The following is a 19520-nucleotide window of genomic DNA, read 5'->3' as shown; positions in this document are numbered from 1 at the left end:
CTCCAGCTGTCGGATGATGCAGTGTGACCAGGTGGCTACTTTCTTCCGACAGCACCTGCGAAAGAAAATGTGTTAGTAAAACAATATGTTGTGGCTGTAACCCAACTTAGAAGAAGAAGATTAGAAGAAATTTTGTTTGAGAAATCAAAACACAAACCTAGTGCATACAACCTAAATAATGATAAAAAAGACTCGCAATTACTACTGAGGGTTCCCTCTCTCTAACACAAGAAGACACACGTTTTACACCGAATTGCCCATCGCGTTTTATCCTAGCTTGAACCTGTATCACTGTATCGCTGAAATTTGGGCATTGGGGCCTCTGAGTGGTGGTGGTAAAGCGCTCGCCCTATTATCCGGAGATCGCTGGTTCGAACCTCTGTTAACCTCTCACAGCCGGAGGCCTAGAGAGAGCTGATTGGCCGAGTGTGGGAGCCTCCAGTGACGGGGTGGAATTAAATACCACTAAAATAGAGGGAAAATAAAAAAAAAATTGGGCATTGGCTGGGAATTAAATGCAGGCTTTCCACATGGTAGGCTAGAAATGCCTGTAAAAGATTTATTTAAAAAATGATAAAACTGACCATTGCAAAGTGAATGGTTGTGAATTTTTTATTTATTTATAATATTTTTTATGGAAGAAAAATGGAGCAAACTCAATTTTGCAAAAGCAATGGTTGTAGTCATTAGCAGTAGTAGAGTGGATTATAGTACAATTGGTTTTACATGTGTAATCCCCATAACAAAGAAGCTATTGAATTTTGTATTAATAGAAATGTGTGAAATAAAATATTGCAAAGTCAATGGTTGTAGTCATTAGCAGTAATAGAGTGGATTGTAACGATTATATATAATTGGTTTTATATGTGTAACCCATATAACAAAAAAGCTATTAAAATTAATCATATATTTTATGCAAATAAATAAATAAAAACATATCTAATTGAATACTGCAAAGAGAATTGTTGTACTTAGCAGGAATAGAGTTGATAATAGTACAGTTGGTTTTGCATGTGAAATTTCTAAAGCAAAAAAGTTATTGAATTTTGTTTATTTTTATTGCCATTTTTTTTTAAACTCATAATAGACTGTATATGCAAAGTGCAGTTATCTTCATACATTCCTTTACAATTAAAATTTGTTAAAATAATAAAAAAACACCCTGACTGATTTAACAAATTAGCTGTTTTATTGTCAGAATAACTGTCTGTAATCATTTATTTTAAAATTTCCATTTAAATAATTATTTATCAATTAAACAAATAAAAAAAAAAAAAAACATCCATACTGTAGCCTAACACTGCAATATGTTTGATGTCCTTCGAGTTATTATTTTGTAACCTTCTGTATTCTTACACATAACCGTTAAAAGCGGACCTGCGCTGTGTGGGACCGTGTAAAAATTACATGCACTCTGTGAAAACGTAGAAAACTGCAAGTACAGTCAATCATTAAGGGATATTGGCAGATGTCGCTTACACAGCTGTACTACAGCTGAAGTGTATGCACAATATTTTTTCTTTTTGCAATAATCAATTAAAGAAGAAACCCATTCCACTTTTCTCCATAATTCCTCTTGTGATATGTCTCACTCTATCCCAGCTGCATGTCACAATAGCTTTTTCCCCAGTTAAACCCCCCTATTTACAGTTATATACATTTATTGTCATTTCAATTAATTATTGCCATAATCAATTAAACAGCAAATCTGTTCTTCCTGAAAAAAAAAAAAACTTGAAAAAGCTCCTGTGATATACAGCTGGGATATATAAGGTATAGAATTTAAATATGCTCTATTTCACTTCCTATGTACACCATAACCAGTACCTTTTCTCACTATTACATCATGTCAACAACTTTTCTCATAACAGAAGTATTTAAATGTCTTGTTTAAGGTAGCTTGTTTTGTGTCAAGTCATGTGTTTCTGTTAGCAATGAGACCTAGAGGGCATCTTGTGCCCAGAGACTTCTGTTTGGCTGGGACTTCGTTTCACAGAGTGCACCAAATGTTTTCTCATGAAGGTTCACTAGAGTATATATTGTTTTGTCAAATTAAGGACAATAATTTGGACTTATTGGTTGTAATAATAATAATAATAATATATATATCCATCATGCTGAGAGAATACTTTTTTGTGCACCATAATATTTTTACCCTAATCCTAAAGTGTCACTAAGACTTCCTTAATTTCTACTGTACCATACCATACCACCAATTCATTAAAGGATTCCCTACCCCCATCCCTTCACCTCACTTGGTACAAAACATTCAGTCAACAGATAAAGTGACAGCAGAAGGTGTAGAAGCTTGGTAAGTTGTGAATCCTCTTTTTAAACTTTAACAACTTTTACAATTCATATAGTAGCATTGACATGTCACAATCAGCCTCTTATCAATATTTTAAACTATCGAAGTAAAAAAAATACACATTGTACATTGCTTTGTGCTATTTGTTTTAGGATACTACTGGACAATCTTTGTATACCAGGTAAAAAATTTAACGTAACAGTGACTCTTAATTTTATGACTGTGCACAATTATTTGTTCTGGAAATGAATTGCATGACTAGTAAACTTGCATGTATAATTATCCATTGACAACATGTATTTGGCTACTTATAATATTCGACTCATTTCAGAAGAGCATATCAATCACTGCATACTGCAAAAAAATATATGGCAATGTAATACACATTAATAATAAATGTAATACACATTTTATTAATGTGTATTACATTGGCACATTTAAGGCAAACACAGAATATCAAACTAGCCAAAAAAAAATTAGCTAAAATAAATTATAAGAATGCTTTTAATTAATTTTAATTGCTTAACTAAAATAGATAAATAAACTTCAGATATCCCAATTTGTTTGCCAGAGAAATAATTCCAAAATTATTTTCATGTTTCGTGTGGCTTAGGTTAAGACACACTTATTATTCAAGTAGATCTGAAAATGCCAAAGGCACGGAAGGGAAAAGGAGCATGGAGGACAGATTTGTGGACACTAGCTGGAGACACTGAACAGTTGGTGAAACAGTTCCTGTCTGCAGATGTGCTTAATCAAGACACATGTTTTAAATCAAAAGTGTGGTCTCATCTGTCAATGAAAATCTTTAAAAATGCCAATATGGCAAACAGAAAATGGCCTTTAACTGTGTGGAATTATAATCGCTGTCAGATTAGAGACAGAGTTAATGAACAACAGCAGTCTCAGCACTGCAGCATCAAAAATGAGCAAAAAAGTGAGATTATTCCAACGGAAACACAACAAATGGATGGCTTACAAGGTGTTGAAGAAGGGTACCCTCAAATTTCTCCTGTACCCCAAACAAGTGAGGCTAAGCTGCTCAATATCTATCGTTTAAATAAGCCCTCTGAGTACACTCTGAAGATGGATCAAAAGGACTGTCACAGAAAAAATGCGATGGTTATGTGGATCCAGATTTATCTGTTTTAAACAGTTCACAGGAAGATTTCCTACAGAAAAATACCAAAAACACCTCGTGAATTCACCATTCATTTGTCCAAAAAACAATGGAAAAAAATTGCACCAACCAAACACACCACAATGCTTAGAAAGCCATGGACACATGCAATTTATTCAGAATTCAAGAAAAAAAAAAAAAAAAACATGTTGTACGCTCCATTTCACATACAGTACCAGCATGTTAAATTAAGAAAAAGCAGAAACATCCGCTCTCCTTATATCACAATTTGTGCAGTCTGCTCATTCTCAACCTGCAAAGCAAAGTATGTGTTTAGACTAGCTTCAATGCCGAGTAAGTGGCCATTCCTTTTAGGGTTCATCGTTATGGTGAAATCTCTCATCTTAAAGCTGAGACAAGAGCAAGACCTGCCAGTAATATCAAACGTGGTAAAATTGCTGGAACTGTTCTGCAGTGGGTCAGGGAGGAGTATTACCGCAAGCTGAAAACAACACCTGTGGAAGCGTTGCAGGCAGGTAATACATCAGAATGTCTTAGCAAAAACATCCTAAAATTCATTGCATATGAAGTCCTTAAAAAGCACTTGGATTCAAAATGATGTGCTACTAGAGATGCACCTGACTCAAACTATTTTGAAGGAATGTGACCTTAGTTCATACAGCACACCTGGGTACATTCAAAATGTATAGGTCAATTCATTGTGTGTATATACAAGTATACTTGTTGAACATCTCAGGTCAGCATTCCCTGTCTCTTCATATTTGGATGCCACTGAAGGTTTGGTATCCAAAATTCCTCACCAAAAAAAAGGGTATTCTACCAGGCCTTAACCTTGCCTGGGGCAGAAAGAGATGTTCCCCCACTGCCTGTTTGTGAAATGGTCACAAATGAACATTCAGTCCCAGCTATTACGTTCTGGCTTATGCAATTTTATTCAAAACTTGCCACATACACAAGATGCATTATAAGACAGATAGAAACGGATTACAGCTGGGCACTGATGCAGGCAGTCATGCTTGCTTTTAACCATGAAGACATTGGTGCTTATCTTGAGAGGACATATGCCTTCGAAAACAGGACAAAGACATGGAAAGAAATTCGAACTGTGACCGTTTTGCACTTATGCTCGGCTCAAATTGCGAGACTTTGCGTTGTTCTGCTTGAACCTAAATTAACCAACTCTGTGCAAACCAGTTTTGGCCATTTGGAGTCCCTAATTGCAAAAGAAGTTACCGTCTATGGAGCGATATCCCAGACAATATTCAAAAGGAATTGCAAATTACATTTGCGATTGCTTTTCCCATATGTGGACGCACAAAGTGTGCCATAATTCAAATGCAGTTGCAAACTTTGCATTACCGTTTGCTGTTTCCCCTTCGTGAACGCACACTGACTGCCAAATTTCAAATGAAAAAGAAAAGTTCATTTGCATTTGTATTTCCCATGTCTTACAAGTCATGAGCCTGCCATATTTAAAAAGCAAAATCAATGACCACGTTTGCTTTTTCACTTTTTCTGCGTCGCGCGTCTAGCCGGCCAAAATTCTAACACAATCGCTAATCCATTTGCAATTGCATTTCCAACACGTTATACAGAAACCTGTCAATCAGCGTCAGGGGCGGGTCTATACTGTGGGGCGGGATTGTGTGGGGAGTGACGTCACTCGCAGTCGCCGACCAAGAGGGGGGAATTTGAGCAATGGAGGTAAACCGAGATTATCTCATTTGTTTATCAAGAAATGAACACAAAAAAATGACAAGCTGAAGCTAAATCTGTCAGAAACGCTGCTTACCGGAGCTTTATAGCGATGGAGTCACTAAGAGACCGTATAAAAAGTGCATGACCAAGACCCAACCGTTTGGTTACAGAAGAATACACAAGATTACAGAGAAATACCTCACAGGACATTAAACATATTACACTGTTAGGCTACAGTATGGATTATTTGTTTATTAATTTGTTTGTTTAATTGACTAATAAATATTTCAATGTACATTTGAAAATAAATGATTACACAGACAATTCTTGTGGCAATAAAACAGATAATTTGTTAAATGAGAGTTAGGTGTTTTTTTATTATTAAAATAATAATTGTGAAGATATGTATGAAAATTAATACACTTTGGTACAGTCTATTATAAGTTGCAAATGACAATTAAATCAACAATATTCAATAACTTTTTTGCTTTAGAAATTTGGCAATTAGAAAATGTAAAACCAACTGTACTATAATCCACTCTATCCTTGCTAATAATTACAACCCTTCCCTTTGCAATGATCAGTTTGATATTAATTCAGTTAATCTTTTTATTCATTTTTTGAAAAAATAAATAAATAAATAAAAATGAAATCAAACTGATAGAGTGGATTATAGTACAACTGGTTTTACATGTGTAATCCACATAACGAAAAAGCTATTGAACTTTATTTTTGTAATGTTATGCTAAAATGCCTCCACGAATTGCCCCTCGCCCTACATAACCTCTATGAAATAACATTTTTGTATTACATGACAAACCCCTGCAAAATAAATGTTCCACAAAATAAACATATGAGAATTTGTATTACGTGTCTTAATTTTCATGTATAAATTTTTCACGTGCCTAGGATTAATTATATTAGTAATATTATATTTGATAATAATAATATGAATTTTTGGTTATGATGTTCTAATATATTTGATAGAGATTTTGTGGGGGTGCAATCCGTGACAGGGGGCATTTTAGCGCATAACGCAACTTTACTGCTGTTCACCTCAAATTCCCCCCTCTTGGTCGGCGACTGCGAGTGACGTCACTCCCCACACAATCCCGCCCCACAGTATAGACCCGCCCCTGACGCTGATTGACAGGTTTCTGTGTAACGTGTTGGAAATGCAATTGCAAATGGATTAGCGATTGCGTTTGATTTTTGGCCAGCTGGGATAGAGTGAGGCATATAACGAGAGGAATTATGGAGAAAGGTGAAATGGATTTCTTCTTTTATTGACTATTGCAAAAGAAATGTATTGTGCATACACTTCAGCTGTAGTACAGCTGTGTAAGTGACATCTGCCAATATCCCTTAATGATTGACTGTACTTGCAGTTTTCTACGTTTTCACAGAGTGCATTTAACTTTTACACGGTCCCTAAGGCGCACACAGCGCAGCCCCGCTTTTAACGGGGTTATGCGCCTCCCAGAATAAATATTTTTGTTTATATCGACTTCAAACATATCGAAATGTGACAAATTTCCTACTTGAAATACATAAAAGGAAAATAGGTGAATATATCACAAGACCCAATATTCGTTCCAAACCTTCCTGTTGCATGTAGAGAGGCGGCAAAAGCTGAATATCAAACGAACTTTAAACAGCAAACGGACTTTACCGCATGACATCTACGTAGTGAATGTGAAGCTACGACATCACAGAAAGTAATATATAATGCTGTTTAAATAACAGAGTTGCAGAGAAATAATCCACATTAACATTACGTCATTTGACAGAGGAGAGACATCGCGGCGCCATAGGAAAACACCACCATGCTGATAGTCAAATACCCACATTAACTTTATTTAATGTAACCTGGATTTTTATCTGGTGTATTGTATACATTCCTGCACTTGTTATGTTAATTTATATAAATAAAAAACAAATAAAGTTGGTGTGCTGTTAGCACGGGCAGTGCGATACGCGACAAAAATACACGACAGTGTATGAATTTTAAAAGGCTATGATGTTAGAAACAGGCACATTTTGCTTTAACTTTGCACAATTATCGTTGTATACTTTTAATGTCTTTTAAAAACTGCAAAGTTATAATAAAAATACGCACTTACCGGTGGTCACCTCGCTGTGCGAAGAAAGCCCGTCGAGCTCGCAGGGTTGCCAGGTCCAATAAAAATCACCCCGAAGGAAACCTAAATCCAGCCCAAAGGGAATAAAAACTATTTTTTTCCCTTTTGTCCAATCACACTTAATAACTGGAGGATTTAATTCAGGACTTTTACCATTGCTTTAATACCCTTTATAATCATTTTATTTGGGATGGTGTTATCCTTTATGCTTTTCTGTAGTACAGTATGTGCAGAGTGTAGTATGTGATTATGTGTAACATGTGTAACTGCTAATTACACATGCTACATATTAACAAATATATTAGCTTAAAAAAATAAGAGAACATGTACTTGTTTTATATTTGTTGTTCATATGTATTAAAGAAATACTGATTTGTACCTTTTCTTTTCTTTAAAGCTTCATTGTTCTGTCAACACGACATAAAATTAACCTACAATGGCTTAATTAAATTAATTAACATACATTAAACTGGAATTTTCATGTTATTTACGTACTAGTTGCTTACTTTGTTCCAGGTATTTTTTTCTTCTCTTTTCAGAACATTTTTTATCCTGCTTTCCCTACATCTCCCTTACAAAGGTGGAAAGAAGGAAGATCATTAAGCTTGGCTTACTTGAAGACAGAACATGGCTTGGCGACAAAAGTTTGTCACCAAGCGATGTTCTTGGAACATCCAACTGTTTCATATTATCTGGAAGTCTCTTCTTAATCTCCTAAGATAACTCCAGTATGTAGTCCCTGCACCTGTGTTCCATATCCAGTAATGCTTGATCATTTATTTCCTTAGATTCAAGCAAAACAAGACGGACCTGCACCCCAAAGTCTACAGCATCAATGTGCAAAAGGTTCTCATCAGAAAGGTTAAACTTTTTATAACACCTTGCCAGTTCTAAAATGTCTTTGGCAATGTCTATACGCTCAAGGAGGGACTGATAAAATATTAGAAGTTCCGTTAGGAGTTTTGCAGCATTGGGTTTGTTCAGTAGAAATATTTTATTAAGCCTGATTAACTCTGAAACAATTGGTTGGAGGAATTTTAGGTAGATTAGGTTAATATCATCACTGTATATTTGGTACAGCAATTCTGCGGCATATCTTTTCTCAATATCTTTTGTCAACCTAAAATGCAACTTAAGCTCTTCAAACTGTGAAAGGATACGGTTGACACATTTATAATAGCAAGCCATCTGGTGTCTAACAGTTGCAGCATCTTGAGAGGGTTTCCACCTACATTTACTCTGCATTTCTGGACAAGACACTGGCAGCTTTTGATGCACAGAGCTGAAGAGAATTTCACACACAGTTTACGTAGACAAAATGGGGATACGATCACAGAATTTTTGTAGAACAGAGTTATGTTGTCCACACATTGTGTTACAACCATCCGTTGCAAGACCAATGCAATTTAGTATGGACAGATTGTTGTCATCTTGGAACTCGAACAAAAAATTTGCTATAGTCAATGAATCACTAGCTGCTATTGGTATCAATCCTGCAAAGGTGCTAATGTTTGTGAGAGCTTTTTGCTGTAATATCTGATGAGGATGCATAGTTGTTTTCTGGTTGTGACATCAGTGCTTGCATCAACAATGAAAAAGTATGGTCCACTTCCAATATCTTCCAAAAGGTCTTCATGCACTACTGAGCCTATCGCTGAATTAATTTGTGCTTTGTACTTGGTTCAATGTAAACTTGATACTTTTCTTGGAATTGTCTTCCACAGTGCTTCCTAAATGATCAATAGTTAAGATGCTTGAGTGGCAAGCAACATGAAAAGCCAGCAGCAGCTCTGCTTCCCTTACTGCAACATTTGTTCTTAGAAAGAAACTGTCTGTGGCAAATAATGTTCTGGCATTAAAAAAAGGACTTGCATTGTTTCTGTGCTTTTCAGTAGCACTATGTGCTGTCAGATCACTGTGGTGAGCTCTAATGTCACTTTTGCAATATTTGCAGAAAGCTTTTTTTTTTTAAATAATATTTTGGAACACTATTAATCCATTTAATTAAATCTTTTTCTGTCTCCCATTTATTGCAATATTTTTTCACTCCATACCTGTCATCACATACGCAGCCTCTACCATCAACTCAACATTCCCGGTTTAACTTACGTGCATTAAATGCCAAACGCACACTTCCAATCAGCTTTCTTCCTGACCAAGTTTACTCCACATTAGGAAAATGGACGTCTTTATTTTATTTTTTATTATCTTTATTATTCACAACAGATAAACATTTAGACATACATTTTAACATAACCTCTTGGAGTGCATTAGGTTGATCCTGCATCCATGTACAAAGTTTGGTGTGTACTATATATGGCACATTGTTGCCAAGATTTGCCCCAGTTACTGATTGGTGACTTTATTATATTTTTTTGTTGTTGTTATGAACAAGCAATTCTACAATATTAACGTGTAACTGACCATTCAAGTCAGTTTAAAGTTTGTTTATTTAATTATTTTTCAAATAGTCTGCTGGAGACATGCTTGTCAGTCGAGACTTTTATTATGACAAGCGGACCGAGTGACTCTGCGAGGAAGAATTTTGCACCACATTTTGAGCGTGTTGTATGTTTCTAATGTTTTCTTTAATGTTTAAAGGTTAATTCAAGTTCCAAAGTTAAAGATAATCTTTCAGAATGAAAGTTCAAGTTCTCCATCAGTAATAAGCAGCCAATTTAGTACGTTTTTGCCAATATTTAACATGTGATTAATGTGGATTGCATTATTGTCTATCAAGATATTTATCCTGTTTTGTTCTTTATATTTGTATTTATTTTATACTCTTAAGTTTTTATGGCTTGTTAAGATTGTATGGTTACTTTGCTGGTGAACCTTTCAATAAATTGACATTTTTCAGAGAATCTTCATGCCTTGTAAATTACTGGGGGGAGCTACATAATGATTGCAAAGGTTTATACTGCCAGAATCTATCTTTGTTCTTAAAATGGCGGTGTATACATATATACACCTTAGAGACTCACTGTGCAACTATCTCCACAATCATGAATATTATATAAGCCATGTGCTCAGACCGTACGTGGCCCCTCCCACTCCATGGATATTCTATTAGCCATGTGTTCGGCGAGAGTGAGGGAATCCGTTTTGAATGAAATAACTAAGCGGATAACGATAATGCTTCCCCTTTACGTGTCGCAGAAACATGAGGTTACGGGAGATGTAAGCAGATGCCCCTCGTACGTAAGACTTTTTAGAATGGCCGTTTTGTGAATGTTCAACTTAAGTAATACACTTATTATAGCACAAAAAGTCACTCAACTACTTTACTGCTAACAATGTCGAAAGGAGAGAGTCTGACAGGCATATTGAAGAGTGCAAACAGTTTTTTAATTAAAACATTATTAAAATATTATTGAAATTGTCTTCTTCTTATTATTATGATTATGATTATTGGTCAAGCACAGCAAACGAATACAATAAAATCTTCGAATTATAAAAAAAAAAATGAAATTAAAACTTGATTAAATAAATAAATGATTTTTTTTTTTTTTTTATATTGTGCATTTTTTAAAACTACTGTACATTTATCTATGGCTGTCCTGCAATGAGTTCTGAGAGGCAAGCCACTCCTCTGGGCTCTTCCCTCCAGCTGCTGTGGGGCAATAAGAAATTCTTGCCCCACTCGCTTTTCTAAGCTGCCTGTGGCCAGTCTCTTTTATTTTGCGCTGACCACAGTGGCTACAGCGCATGATGCAGAGGGCTTTCCTCCTCACAGGCTGTCCCCTACTTTCAGCCTTTGCCCGTAACTCCTCCATGCGCTTACGGTACCATTTTGTGGACTTCGGCACATAATCGTCAGCGCAAGCTGCAGGAGGAGCAGCAGCAGCAGCAGCATCACCTGCGATGTCACCAGCAGCGCCGACAGCAGAAGACGCGGCGGCTGCAGGAATCAAAGTGGCAACGGCAGTGGAGGTGGTGACCGCGTTCGATGGCCCGGCTTCCTCCTCTCCTCTCTCCAGGGGAGGCAGGTCCTCGAAGAGGAAGGGCTCCCTGCCACGAGGGGACTCTGTCTGCGCCGCTGTGAGCTGCCTGGCTAGCAGGAGTGTGTCTTGGGCCTCGAGAGGGGCCTGCATGGGGGCGATGCCAGCAGCCAAGACGCGGCTCTCCTGAGCGGCCGTGTACCTTTTGTGCCTGCAGCGGAAAGACGGAGCATTTGAGTGTCGGCATCGGACGACTAAAATGGACGTCTACCGTTCGTACGTGGAGTGTGAACGATCTGTTAACAAAGACAATACTCACCACTGAGAGAGGGTGGCCTGGTTCACGGCGAACAGCTGGATGGTCGTTCTGGCTGTGAGGGCTGGGTGGTTGGTGACCACGTTCCGCAACGTGTTGTAGTCCCTCAGAACCAGCGTCCATCGGCTGATCGTGCCGCCCATCATCCGTTTGCTGGCGGGATGGAGGACCGTCAAACGGATGAATACGGCCTCCACCAGGCGGCTGGCGTCCGGCCACTGTGCAGGCCCGCTGGCAGTTCCCGCGACGCAGCTACAAAAGGAGATTTCACAAATCAACATTCGTGCCATCATCATTAGCATTTAACCGACATGCGCTATGTTCTCTGTCTATCCGAACATATTATGTTCGAGTGAAGTGTCTACTTGACTTGTCAATAGAAAAAAAAAACCATATGAATAATAGATAAAACCGAACTAACACATGTGTGTCAAGGCATACCGTTTTAAGCTCTCCAGTCCTGGTATCGGCGTGCTGCTGGGAGCGTAAACTTTGGCCTTCTCGAACCTCCCCGTGGGCAACTCCTGCCTGTACCGCGGCAGGTAAGCGATGGGCCGCTTGTCGACCTCGGGGAGGTTTTGCCACCTCTCTACGATCTGCTCCGCCTCGGCGTTGGTGACGTAGCCCTTCACGCACAGTTCCACCAGGCTGTGGGCAAGACACACCACATGCTGGTAGCCAGGGGTGCCATCCGCACCGACGCTGACCTGTCATGCGCAGAAACAAAAAGTCAAAAACTGGTTTGGAACTCGTTACGCGAACAGGCATGAACGCTACCAACTGTGGTTGTGGCGATCCCAGGGCCCTGGACGCGAGGAGGAGAGGGAGCGTCCGGGGTGTGGAAAAAGAAGACATCGCCAAAACCCTCGTCCACTTCGTCCTCCGGCGCTACTGAAGGCTCGGTGTCACCGTCTTCCTCCTCCTCCTCCTCCTCCTCCTCCGCTGCGGCCAGGTCCTCTGTGCCATCGGCCTCGTCCGGGTCAGTAGGGAAGTCCTGCAGCACTTTGCCGGTCTGGGCGTACAGGTAGCTGACCCCAATCAGCTCCCCTTAAACAGATTGACACATGATGTTTGCTGTCATCAAAGCAACTCCTTGCCAAATAAAACTGCACTATCTAATCAACTCTAGTAGAATCAAAGCTTCGAATCAAAACTTTCCCCTTTACCTACCCGTATATTCCAGCGGCTTTGTGTAACTCTCAACCAGTGTTTTCCCAAAGAAATGCTGAGTCAGCTGGTTGAGGGTGTGCTGCTCCTGACTGCGGTAGCACCTCATGCCACTCGCTGCACCGCCAGCTGCCTGCCGTGCCCGGTCCTCGTTCCATCTGGTCAGCCCCTCCAGCAGGTACATTTGGAAATAGCACCCACTGATGGAGGTGCCTGTAAAAAAGAAAAAAAAGAATCACTATCACATAAGAGACACACCCAGTGGCCGTGCACACTTCTTACCCGGGATGAAACGGTTGAGGTGCAGGTGGAAAGACTCGAGCGATGTCAAGCCTCGGGCGCAGCGGTAGACGGGCAGCACGACGCCACCCTTGGTCAACAGGCCGGTCTGAGTGTACAGGTGGACGCCTGATGGATCCTGAACGGGGTGACGGGAGGGATGATGTTATGGTCATCGAGCTAATTGGGTGTTCAAGTCTAAGAATTTCTTTGCTACGAACTTAGAGTTAAAACGTGAGAAAGGTAGGAACCTGAATGCAGGTGATGTGCCGTCTCTGGGTCCGCCAGACCTCACGCATGCGGACGCTGTCCAGGACTGGGACGCCCAGCGTGTCTGTGGCACCCATGAATGCCGTGATTGTCTCGTCGAGGAGCCGCTCGGTCACATCCGCCCCGCGCGTGCGTCGCCGACAGTGGCGTGCCATCTCCCTGAAGGGGATGGGCCGCCTGGAGTGCTCACCGTTCTTCGCTCTGTTGAGCCGGGCGAAGTCCTCCGGGTCCCACTCGAATATCGAGCGGGACAGTTGGCGAACGAACTCGGCATATAGGGAGTGGCTCTCCGTCGTCACGCCCGCCGCCAGTCTGCGGATGTAGTGCCAGGCGTCCAGCCTGACCGCCAGCTGGGGCCAATCGGGGAACAGGGCTGCTGCGGCACAGGTCCCCCCATCACTCCTACAGCAGTCACGGTCCACGTACAGGACAGACGGAGGGTCCTGCCCGGCATGCCTGTAGCGCTCCTGCAGCCCCACGGCCATGTCCTTCAGCCCGTAGCCCTCGGCTGCCGTCAGGACGCACATCAGCACCTGCCCCCTCTCGTTCCCCACACTGGTCATCCACTGGGCGGTCCCAGCGTCCGCTCCCGCCAGCTTCTTAGTTACCTGCAGAGGATGACGGATTTGTTAAATTTATGAAGTTTGGTAAAAAGAATGTTATAACGTGCTGTTGTGTAAAATCTTCTTACCTTCTTAGTGGAGTCCATCTTTAAGATGGAGCCAAAGATGGAGGTCACCTTGGCTCTCAGCTCGTCTATCCGGCAGAAGACCTCTCTGGCGTAGGTGGCCAGAAGCCACTTCTTGCCGGGGACTCGCTCCATATCTGGCATTGTCGAGACAGCATGCGATCGAGGCACACCTTTAAACATGCTGCAGGCCAAAAGGAGCCTTGTGCACCTGTTGTAGTAGTCCGTCGTGTGCTGCTCGAGCAGATATGAGTGGAGGCCACTGACGCTGTTGCCATTCATCTGCGCCAGCAACCTCTTGTCACACGAGAGCCTGCGGCACACGAACACAAAACATCATATCAAATCATATCCATGATTCACTCATTTTGCCTACACGCCATATCTTTGCCTCCCTTTTTTTTTTTTACACATTCCTCATAATGTATACATTCTATACTTTTGCATATATATATATTAAAATTTGCATAGTCATAAAAGAATTTCAGTGCACGGCATACTGTGTATTGTGTACGTACGTGACTAATAAAATTTGGATTTGAACCTTGGCACTCACTTACCTATATGTGAGCACTGCCGGGAACTGCAGACGATGGTCTGCCCGCAGTTGTCGGATAATGCAGTGAGACCAGGCAGCCACTTTTTTCCGACAGTACCTGTGAAAGACAGTAAGAAAATAATCATAATATTTGGAAAACATGAATAATATAATGAACAATAAAATGTTGTGGCTGGAAAACGACTTAGAAGAAAATCAGACAGAGGTTTGTTTGAGAAATCGCACATGCCAAAACAGAGCATGTCAAAGCCACATGGATGTAAAGGAGACTGTAACATTTTATTTGATTCATCATTACCTGCACTCCAGGTATTCTGTGCCCATGAAGTACCAGCCGTCTCTGTCCAGGACCTTGCGGACGGTCTTGTAAAGCCCACAGCCTGTCAGTCTGTGGGCGCAAACTGGACACTCGAGCTGGTACTTCCACATACGGTATGGGGCCCAGAGGACAAAGGGCCGCTGGAAGAAGGCATGGTGGTTTGACGGACATTGAGAATAATTTGACCGCGGACCAGGTGGGTGGTACCACACCTTAAGGTCCTGAGACAGGACCGCTCTTCCTGTTTGGTCACGGACAAAAATGGCCTTGCTGACCCACTCCTGCTGCTCAACAGGAAGGCTACGCTTCCATGCTTCGGGAAGGATGAGCTGTAAAGACTATTTGTCAATTAGTTGAATGCGCACACACACACACACACACATTCAAATGCACATTTTTACAACAAAAATACAAACCTCATCTTGTGGAGCAGCCAGCATGAGACAATCGGTAGGCAAATGTCTCTCAGCCATAGAAGCTGACATGTGTTGCTCAACACCAGCAGCGACTTCCATCATCTGCTGATCGTCCTTTTTCTCCTCCTCCTCCTCCTTCAAGGTATCTGAAAACATGATGAAGGTCAGTTAGATCAATGTTTACTGGACACTGATGGCAACTGGCTCAATAAAGGGCACATACCTATCAAGCCACAGATGTTACTTTTACTTGGCAGAGGAGTTGAAGAGAGTAATGCAGAGGACGCTGATGCTGAGGGAGCTGATGCTGAGGGCGCTGATGCTGAGGGCGCTGATGCTGAGGGCGCCGATTTGGAGGCGCTGGCACGAGCTGCATCTACGGCCCCGGCACGACCGGGCGCTAGGATGCTGGCACGTTCTGCGGCTAGGATGCTGGCACGAGCTGAAGCTGAGGTGCTGGCACGAGCTGAAGCTGCTGAAGCATCAAAGGTGGCGAGAGAGCGCTGCTCCCTGTCCCTCCTCAACACGTACTGCTTAAGCAGTGCAACTCGGCTCCTGCCGCTCTTCACCACCAGGCTCCGTACCCAGCTCCTATAGCTGACAGGCAAGAACTTAAATAAATATCTCACTGACTTAGTGCATACAAGCAACAGAAAAGAAAAATGACATAAATGAGCATTACCTACTGATCTCGGGGTCCGTCGACTCATACAGCTGCCTGTAGGTCAGGGAGCTGTGTTCGCCGAACCCCACCAGACGGTCGCCCTCTGTGTCTGTGCCCGTCCTCTTCTTGGCTTCTATAGCCGCAGCCATAGGAGGGAAGAGGTGGGCATACTCCAGCAGAGCGTCCTTGTGTAGCATGAGGGGTGAGCTGTTGGTGTCTCCAGCCTCACGTTCTGCGGCGTGGCTAGACACCACCCCTGCCACGTACCCGACATCGTGGGTAAGGAGCCACTGGAAGGTGGTCCCCCGGTACTGACCGAACTGCACCTCCATCCGACTGAGAATGTGACGCCGGTCAGCAGGGTTCCCTGCCTCGGCAATGACTCGTGCCCTCGCGTCGGCCTCCACTGTCTGTGGAGACTTGACGGGCAGGGGCTGGCTGCTCTCCTCACTGCTGACCCTGGCCCTGGTCACAGCTTCAGTGCTGGCCTGAAGCTGGAGCTGGGCAGAGCCAGCGAGGAAGATAAATTTAGGCTGGAAAAACATCCCTAAAAGAAAAGTAATAAGCGGGCAAGCAAACAAGCAAGCAAGCAAGCAAACAAACAAGCAAGCAAGCAAACAAACAAACAAATAAACAAGCAAGCATGCATATTAATAAAGAAGCAGTGACTAGGACATATTTGTGTAAGTAAGTGTTTTTTTTTTTCCAGTAAACATTTAGAAATAAAAATAAAAGTGGAAGATTTAGTACATTACAATGTTATTACTGTTACAAAAGCTTATTATTGCTGCAGTGTGCCTGAGATCTCTTGTATCACTAGTGAATTTACACTGTAAAAAAGCCAACTTCTAAAAAGTTATCTAAATAAAGTTTAAAAAGTAGACTAAACTAAGATGTTTTTATTTGAAATGTTCAGAAATAATACTTTGTTCATTCAACAAATATGTTGTGTCAATGTTAAAAACTGTATAATACTAAAAATGTTTTTTTTGTTATTTGTTAGGTCAACAAATATATTTATGTTGTGAGAACTAAGGATTTTAACAAAATACTTTGAGTTGCTTTGTTTTCAGACCCTGTTTGTTTAGTTAACTCATAAAAGTGCTTGTGATAGGTTGCCTTATTATTTTAAGTTAACACAACTGTTTTTTTTTACAGTGTATAGGAATTCCTCACCTATCTGTCAGTGAGCCCAGTCGTGAATGAGGTGAGAAACCATCGTTCACACTATTTACATTTCAAAGAGTCAGTACTTAAGAGACATTGACTGAGTTATTTGTGCATTGAATAATTAAGTTGTAACAATTCTACTGGCAAAAAAAAAAAAAAATGATATTTTAGAACCCTGACCATTTAGGACACTTGATATGTGCAGCTTCATGGGAATATAAAAAAAAAGGTCAGACTAATGACAGAAAAGGCTTTGATGACAGCGAAAGACGACTTAATCATGTATGAATTAACTACAGTGCAGACAGGCTATTAAAACACAGATACAAAACGCTGCGTCAGTGAAGGACACACATAGTTGTGAGCGCACGACAAATATTGCGCAAACCACAACAAAGCGCGCACCTTTCTGCATGAGCCAAAGCGCATTTTGCATAAAACACGACGCGCGCACATTTTGGATAGAAAACAACAGTGAGTTAGGCAGGCTGGAGACGTCGCGGCGGCGCCGCCGTAGGAAAAACAACAACAGCATGATGATACACAAAGACCGACCGACATTAACTTTATTGAATATTACATGGAATTTTATCTGGTGTATTGTATGACAACCTGCACTCGTTAGGTTATTCGAGGAACAATAAAAAATAAAGAAATAAAGCTGAGGAGATGTTAGCGCGCAATAAAATACATGACAGCGTTAGGAAAAAGGAATCTTAAAAAGCCCATGCTGTTAGAGGCAGGCACATGTTGCTTTAATATAACACAAATTCACGTGGTTTGTGTTTGATTTCTTTTAAAAGGTAAAAAGTTATAATAAAAAAGTCGCACTCACCACTGCTCATCTCGCCGTTAGGAGTCAGACTGGCGAGTTTGCTCCTCCTGGCTAGGTGCGAACCAATCGGGGGGACGGGACAGAACCTAGACAGCCAATTGAAACAGAGCGCAAAACCCAGACGGACAAATCCGCGTTTAGAGTTGCAGGAGACGGGACCTGTAAAACTCAGACAACTCAGACTGTGTGAGACGAGAACTTGGAACCCCTATAGGTGCAAGGATGACACGCAAAATCGTGAAGCGTTACCATATTTTTTATCACTTATAGAAATAACCCTAATTAAATCTACTAAACCCCTAAAAACACTTCCAAACCCTAAGAAAAATGCATTTTAACCAGTTAGAAAAAACTATAATCCAAGCCACTCTGACTTCAATTTACTGTGTTGAAAGAAGACCATAGGGACCCGACATTACATTTTATGCCATACAACAAGCCATTGCTGAGATATTGCCTCAAATTGTGGAATTTCAAATTCGTTTTAGGAAATTTGGAGAAAGAAGAATCAGGATTTGATGTCGATTGGTTTAAAAGGTATGAGCAATTTTACTCATTTGTGAATTATAGCACCGCCTAGAGGTACATTTAGACATAACCTCTTGGAGTGGATTTGTGAATTTTAGCATCCCCTAGAGGTACATTTAGACATAACCTCTTGGAGTGGATTTGTGAATTTTAGCATCCCCTAGAGGTACATTTAGACATAACCTCTTGGAGTGCATTAGGTTATGTACCCACACCCATGTACAAAGTTTGTACAAACATTGTTGCCAAAGATTTGCCCCAGTTACTGATTGTTGACTTTAATATCAATTTTTTGTCATCAACAAGCATTTCTTTATGTTACTAATCAGAGAAACTTACTGTGTGATTTAAATTATTTCCACAACATTAAATATTATTAAACATTGCAGTTGATGATGAGCCTCCGTGACAGGCTAACAATATAACTTCAAAGGTGACGCTGCCTACTGCCTTCCATTAGAAACACATGCCAAAAGTAAAGGATTCCCAACGGCCAAACCCCAGCCACTGGAGGCAGTGCCAGAAGCAAACTCAGATAAAATAGGAGAGTTGCATCCGAAAGGGCATCCGGCATAAAACCTGTGCCAAAGTTGTGTGCAGATTGGATGGTCTGCTGTGGCGACCCCTCGATAGAAAGGGAAAAATGACAGTTCTGTTACCCTTTTGTAAATCACAAACATATAACAGTGATGCAGAAAAGCATTGTTAGCTTTACCAAATTTGTTATAGGCTATCAACTAATGAGTAATAATTACTGAAGGGTTATGTACACATGCAGAGCCACGGGGTGGGGGAAGGGTGTGACCATGAGAACAAAGGACAGAGTACTTGATCACACAGTGGACAAATTAGAACGCCAGCACGTGCCTGATTCTCCTTACTCCCAGCATGCACCTCTGCAGTCTGAGACATTAAATAAAAAAATGTAACATTTTATAGTGTTTAATGGTTTACTGGGGCAATAAGCATGCCTGTAAAGATTGTGTAACATGGTTGTATTCAGATCGGTGCTGCAAATCTACGGGGAAAACCTATGTGGGTCTATTCTACTCGCCATGAACAGTACATGTGGAAAGGGCC

At 41.1% G+C, this 19520-nt stretch overlaps 1 protein-coding gene across 1 annotated transcript; it reads right to left on the bottom strand.

Moving 5' to 3' along the window:
* Nucleotides 1-10833: 10833 nt before the first annotated feature.
* On the bottom strand, nucleotides 10834-16452 carry LOC128541078 (uncharacterized). The gene is made up of 13 exons (XM_053511218.1): nucleotides 15926-16452; nucleotides 15494-15840; nucleotides 15244-15389; nucleotides 14807-15156; nucleotides 14510-14605; nucleotides 13953-14262; nucleotides 13243-13869; nucleotides 12995-13130; nucleotides 12716-12925; nucleotides 12327-12592; nucleotides 11987-12252; nucleotides 11549-11797; nucleotides 10834-11440 (listed from the first exon to the last, which is right to left on the bottom strand). Exons 1-13 carry the CDS (start codon nucleotides 16450-16452, stop codon nucleotides 10834-10836), a joined length of 4137 nt encoding a protein of 1378 aa, XP_053367193.1.
* Nucleotides 16453-19520: the final 3068 nt, after the last annotated feature.

The sequence above is a fragment of the Clarias gariepinus genome, chromosome 2 (genome assembly GCF_024256425.1).
Source record: "Clarias gariepinus isolate MV-2021 ecotype Netherlands chromosome 2, CGAR_prim_01v2, whole genome shotgun sequence".
Lineage (NCBI taxonomy): Eukaryota > Metazoa > Chordata > Actinopteri > Siluriformes > Clariidae > Clarias > Clarias gariepinus.
Note: the sequence above shows the minus strand (reverse complement) of the source record. Positions and strands in the feature narration are given on the sequence as shown.